At 40.9% G+C, this 6180-nt stretch overlaps 1 protein-coding gene across 2 annotated transcripts in view; it reads right to left on the reverse strand.

Annotated features, from left to right (window-relative positions):
* Window positions 1-4054, reverse strand: part of LOC104950336 (cytochrome c oxidase subunit NDUFA4-like) — a 6220-nt gene extending 2166 nt beyond the window's left edge. Inside the window, exons 1-2 of one of the 2 annotated variants that reach the window (XM_010776841.1) lie at window positions 3843-4054; window positions 1106-1191 (exon numbers count right to left, since the gene is read on the reverse strand). In XM_010776841.1, coding sequence (XP_010775143.1) covers window positions 1106-1191; window positions 3843-3884 — 128 coding nt within the window. In that variant the 5' untranslated portion in view covers window positions 3885-4054. The remainder of the gene's footprint in view (window positions 1-1105; window positions 1192-3842) is intronic. The other variant, XM_010776842.1, reaches the window with a different exon arrangement.
* Between the last annotated feature and the right edge of the window lie 2126 nt (window positions 4055-6180).

Genomic DNA, 6180 nt, shown 5'->3' on the forward strand with positions numbered 1-6180 from the left:
CCCCATCTCTGGCAGCACGTAATGCCACAAAGCATAAACAAAGAGACCGGGGGAATCATTGCAGAGCGGGCTTGTCCCCCCCCTCTCTCTCTCTATTACCACAAACACTAGACAGTCTCTGAGAGCGAGGCAGCCGCAGACCTCACCACTCATCATCAGCCGGTGATGAGGTCAGGCTTTATGGCTGACCTCAGAACAAGTGGCTCTGTGTGGCCCAAAACAGGACAGGAACATCATGTGTTCACTCACTGAGTTCAGAACAGCTACGCAGATATGAAGGTTTGTACAGCCTGCTTTTGATTTTTTTTGTTAGCCCCTAGTAACTCAAGTTACCGGACACACTGAATGAAAAGGTGTAGCTTTCTTATTATGCACACCTTTCTTCTCGCATACCAATTAAAGAACCTCCATATCCCAAACTAATTAGCTGGAAAGGGTTAAATATTGGTATGATATCATAAATAAAATCTAACTAGGAGGTTCTGCTGTCTGAAATATGACTTGTTGGGTTTTTCCTTACCTGCGGTGTGTTGTATATGCATGTAAATGGTCTTCAAAGACTAAAATCCAAGAGTTTCTTTCCCACACACTCCCGTGTCCCCCCCCTCTCTTCAAATGCATCGAGTGCAGCCCTTTTATTAATTATGCGACATAATGACATAACTATGTAACACTCATACTTCCATTGGCTAGAGCTCCAACACATTGTATGTGATAGTATAAGGGGCAGGACATCTCAAAGTGGTTGACCAATCACAACAGAGCCGGTCAGCTAACCAATCAGAGCAGACTGGGCTCTGGTTTCAGACAGAGGGTGAAAAGAGGTGCTGTTAAGACATTATGATAAAAATGAAGAGCTTTTTGAACATTAAAGCATGGAGACATGTCACAGTAGAGGCACAACGTACAAATATGAACCTGAAACGAGCATCATAGGTCAACTGAACATTGGAAGGATTACACATTCTCCAATGTTTTTCATCTTTATGTAACCAACGTATGCATCCAGGTGACAATGATGGAAGATTTCTATAAAATATCACAGTGTCAAAGCAAGGTGTAAGATACTACAATGGCGACCAGATTAAACAGAGGAGCATCTTACGTGACATGAGGTCCTCTTGCCAGGCGGATCAGATAGAAGGTGGCCCCTGTGAGGCCAATACCCAGAAAGACAAATTGCGGGATTAACTGTGGAGAGGAGGAATGCATTAAAGCCCAGAGACAAATGAAGGTAAACAAACACATTCTATCAAGTGGTTGCCTGTGAAACGCATCATGAACATACACCTGTGTGAAATACACACACACACACACACACACACAAAATGAGAGCTAGACATGTGCATATAGTCGCCCACCCATGCACGTAAATGAGCTTACACAGTCTTTCTGAGAATTCAAACACACAGGAACACACACACACACACACACACACACACACACACACACACACACACACACACACACACACACACACACACACACACACACACACACACACACACAAGGACACATTTCTGATGTGATGGTGACAGGAATTAAAATAGAAAAGCACATTGGGGGGACAGGGGGATAATGTGATATGTCATCTTAAACACCTAAAGCTTAGTTCCTCTCACCATGCAGCATCTATTCATCAACATCATACTGCCTAACATTTCCTGTCTGCATTATAGTACTTTATGTATGAGGCAGGGAGAGAGCGGGGGAGAGAGTCACTCCGCTGTTGAACAGCTGTTCTCAGCCCACACAGATCCAGTCAAGCTAGAGAGATGACAGTTTGATCAGGTTGAACTGAAGGATGTCTCTACTCAGCTGCATCTAGACATCTGTCTTCTGTCTGATTGCTTGCCACTTGCCTTGCTGTTGATTAGGAGAGTGATAAAACTTTGATATTCACTACCTTAAAGCTGCTGTATAGAGAAGAGAAAGGACCTCCCTCTCCACTACCACTCAAACTACTCAGTCAGCACACAGATATGTGATAACTCAGAGCATGGACTTCCTGCCTGACACTTTGACTTTTTGGAAGTGATCAGATGCCCAAGTTAACTAGCTACTAATTACTAACTAACTCACTTACCAATAGTGTTGTGGCCTACTAGGTTGATGGAAATACTGCTTGAAGACAAAACACTTGAAAGATAAATCGATCTTTTTTTTTGACTTTTTTTTCAGTAAACATTTTGCAACGTAAAGCAATCATTCTTACCCATCACATTTTGGCAGAGGCTAAATGCATGTCTAATAGCCCAAACGTTTGCATTTGGAATTATGTAACAAAGTTGCCTCACATGATTTATATTTGGCTTGCTGAACAATGGGTATTTCATGTTTTTTATAAACGACTTTGAATAATAATTTATTAGCATAATGGTATTTATTTGCCTTAACTCAATGATTAACAGACAATTTACTGTACAGTTTGTCAGCAGCAGTCCACTTTCTTACCCTGCATGTGTTTCACGTTTGCTGAATCCTTCTACAAGTCGGTTCACTGTGAACTTCACAACTTCTCTCCAAACTAATCCCTAGAAGTTAAAGTAAATGTTTTCACTAACAACACACACATACACACATGCGTAAATATACATACACACACAAATATATCCGCTGAATACAGACATTCTTGGTCATTGAAGTAAACAGAAACTCACAGACGCACAAACAAACAAACAAACAGAAGCAGGTCACACACACACATGCACGCACACACACACACACACACACACACACACACACACACACACACACACACACACACACACACACACACACACACACACACACACAAAGCGCATAATCAAGATAGGCCTGTGTTTTGGGAGCTGTCCACTCCCCAGTGCTGATATCTTCATATCGTGCCACACAGTGAGTGTTCCGCGTTTTACCATCTAGCCTGACCGATATACGATGTGTTTTATACTCGCTGGGGTTCGATACTCTTGCTGCCCTTATTACTTTTCTGGTGCACTGCCAAGCCAACCCCATCAATCCATGAATTTGGGTCACCCTCAGCATAGTTATGAGGCAACGAAAAAAAAATCAAGCACAGACAGCCTCTGTGTCTTTCTTTTTCTTTCTTCCTACATATTATCATGATATCAATCAAGCGAATTTACATGCCACTGATACTTAGTATTTATGTGCAGTCACAGCACTTGTTTTAATGACTAAGATGATCAAAATATTTTTGAAACAAAAATGATTTCAGATCAAAGGTCTTTGATTTTGGAGCATTCAGCTGCATTTCAAAATCTACTTTAGGTTATGAATGTATTCACATTTATCTAGACTTTTCATTGTCAATGGAATATTAGTAAATGGTATTTAAATGCTCATCACAAGTCTCCAGAGCACAAGAAGACATTTTGTAATTGGTCGTTTTGTCAGACCAACGGGCCAAAACATAAAGACCAAACCATTAACCATTAAAAATATATAATTTCTCATCAAATACTGACATTTTTTAAATTAAAATAGTCAAATATCTATAACTTTTGCTTGAAAATGATCTCGAATGAGTTGGTTCATGTTGGACAGATGGTTGGTTCACATGAAATAAATAGTTTATTTAAAAGTCAAACTAAAAGGACAATTGCTTTTTGTATCCATATACAGAATGCATATACAGTATTATGAACAAATAGACATGTGGTTCTGTAAATGCATGCACCTTTCAGTGAATTCAAAAATCAAAATTTTAAAGACCAATCCCCAAGGTCTCAAAAAAGCGATATACAATCATTATATTACAAATAAAGAAGTCTTGTGTATACTGAACTCTGTGGAATAAAAAAGAACCACAAAGCTCTTTAAATGAACATGACGCTACCTACCCCTGGATATCTCCTCGCTTGTTCAAGCATGGTCTTGATCATGTTTATTATTCTTCCAAAAGACGGATCAAATAAATCCACCAAATAAAAACTCCACTGAATGAAAGAAAAACTGACGGCTAGCGTCTGACAAATGTCCCCGTGTGAATGAAACTCTGCGTGCAGTTTGTAGACAAAGCTGTTTGTTAGCTGAAGTATGAAGCATTGGCCAGGGCAGGGAAACTTGTTGCCAACCCCCTCAGCTCTGTCCCTCACCCTCCCTCCCTTTTGGGGAAAGAGAGGGTCAGAGGGGAGAAGGAGAAGGGGGGAGAGACAGTCCTAATCCTCATAAACACATCTGTTGAGGACACTGTATGTTTCCGCTAAGGTTTATTGGATACACAGTGTACTAAATCATTTGTTATACAACAACAAACTGACACAACAGATACACACTGATATTTTCTAAAAAATGTGTCCAGGAGGTGCAGCGGCCGTGCAGCCTGCTCCTGTATTAGTTCATATTTAGACTGCAAACGCAGGCTGCCACCATTGTGTTGTTGGTTCATTTTATATTCCCACACTTCATATGAACAGCCATCTCTCTAAAACAGTGAAATTGCTCCCCAGACGCAGATACACCTGCTATTTTTGCAGAGCATCTTGTTCAATGTAAGGAGTAGGAAATAATTGCAGTGTCCAACATGTCCCTGGGGTCGGGACCTTTGTACCTGCCATGATGACGGCAATTGATTAGTGATGCAGCGCCTGCAGACCTTTCAGGTTCCTTAACAGCACTTTGCAACCTAATGTAATTAACACCAAAAGGCCACGCTATGCAAAATGCACAGGTCATTACTATTTTCTTACTTAAGGTGCCTAATGTGTGCTCTCCATTCATCATACTTAAATGGAAGGAAATTGCGTTCTCTGGTGTCACGGCTCTAGGGATGTTTGTCTGTCAGTCAATTGGTCCACCAGTTTTTTCTGAGCAACTGACCTTTGATCTGAAATGACTGTAAATCCCCAAAACACTATTGGAAAGATGAGTAAAACTTCTGTTTAAAAAGTGATCCAATATTTGGGAGTGATTTATGCCTTGGGGCCTCCATCCTGCATCCTTGGGAGCCACCATAAGTTGTTTCACCTGACGTTTGTCAGTGGAAAGAATAGTATTTCGGTATCCCACATGACAAAAGTAATGGGTGCCATTTTTTACCCAGCAAGGATAGAGAGATTGATGAAGGTTGATGGGGAAGGAAAGGTGTTCAACAAAAGAGGATGGGTGAGGTGGGGCGTGGAGGGTGAGATGCATTAAGACGAAAGAGGAGAGAGAAAAAGTCAATACATGCTCCCCCTCCCTCATCAGTCTACTCCATTGTTCCCCATAACAGATTGCAGGCTGCGTGTTTAAAAGAAGAAGCAGAGAGCAATATCCAAATCTGTTTCCCACTGTGATACGGCTGAGAGGGAGAGTGGCTGTAATGAGATTTCCTCTGGAGGAATTGAAACAGTAGGCTGGCCCTGCCTCCACAAGATCCATACACTTACAAACACATTGAAAACAATTAGCATGTGACTTGTGCTCTTTCTTTGTTGCACACTTAAAGCAGCTGCAATCAATATTTCTTATGATATATTTAGTAAAGTTTCTTTTATTATTTACCTTTGGTTCAAACAACTTCCCAAATCACTGCTTTGTAGCTTGGTGGATTTATTTAACGTGGCACTCATCAATATGTTCATATTAACAATTGATCAATGTGTAATGTTAAATAGGGTATCCCATATTGATAAAGTCATCATGAATTATCTCCGGACTTTAAGTTCCCTCAACTTTAGGAAGCATTTGAGCTTCTTCCTGCACATTGTGTGGTTTTGTTTCGTCTGTTTCCCCACACCTTCACTCTCCCTCTTGAATGTCTTTTCTTAGCAATGTCGGTTGTTCAAAAAAACCGAGAGCTACCTTTCCATCAGAAAACGTACAACCTCTTCTCAGGAGTTGTTGGAGACCATGAGTTAAAAGGAGATTGAATTCCAGACTTATAAACAGAAGTACAGAAAAGTAAATTAACTATGTTGCTCTGCTTGATGAGTAAATACGCTGCTGTTTGCTAACTCGTTTTCCATGTTAACATCAAATGATGGAATGACAGGGTTGTGTTCACAGCTTGTTTCCGTTGCCCCCAAGTTGCCAAAAACCTGTTCTTTTTTTAATCTCTTTTTGTTTCCGTTTTCTGTCTGTCCTGCTCCCTCCGACCCCCAGACACTGAAACAAACTTGGGCAAATATCCACTCTGGGATAAACACACACGTCGATACAGGGAGGTCATGCAGCCTGCTGTATCCCAGAGATCCA

Source organism: Notothenia coriiceps, unplaced genomic scaffold, assembly GCF_000735185.1.
Source record: "Notothenia coriiceps isolate Sejong01 unplaced genomic scaffold, NC01 NC01_scaffold00017399, whole genome shotgun sequence".
Lineage (NCBI taxonomy): Eukaryota > Metazoa > Chordata > Actinopteri > Perciformes > Nototheniidae > Notothenia > Notothenia coriiceps.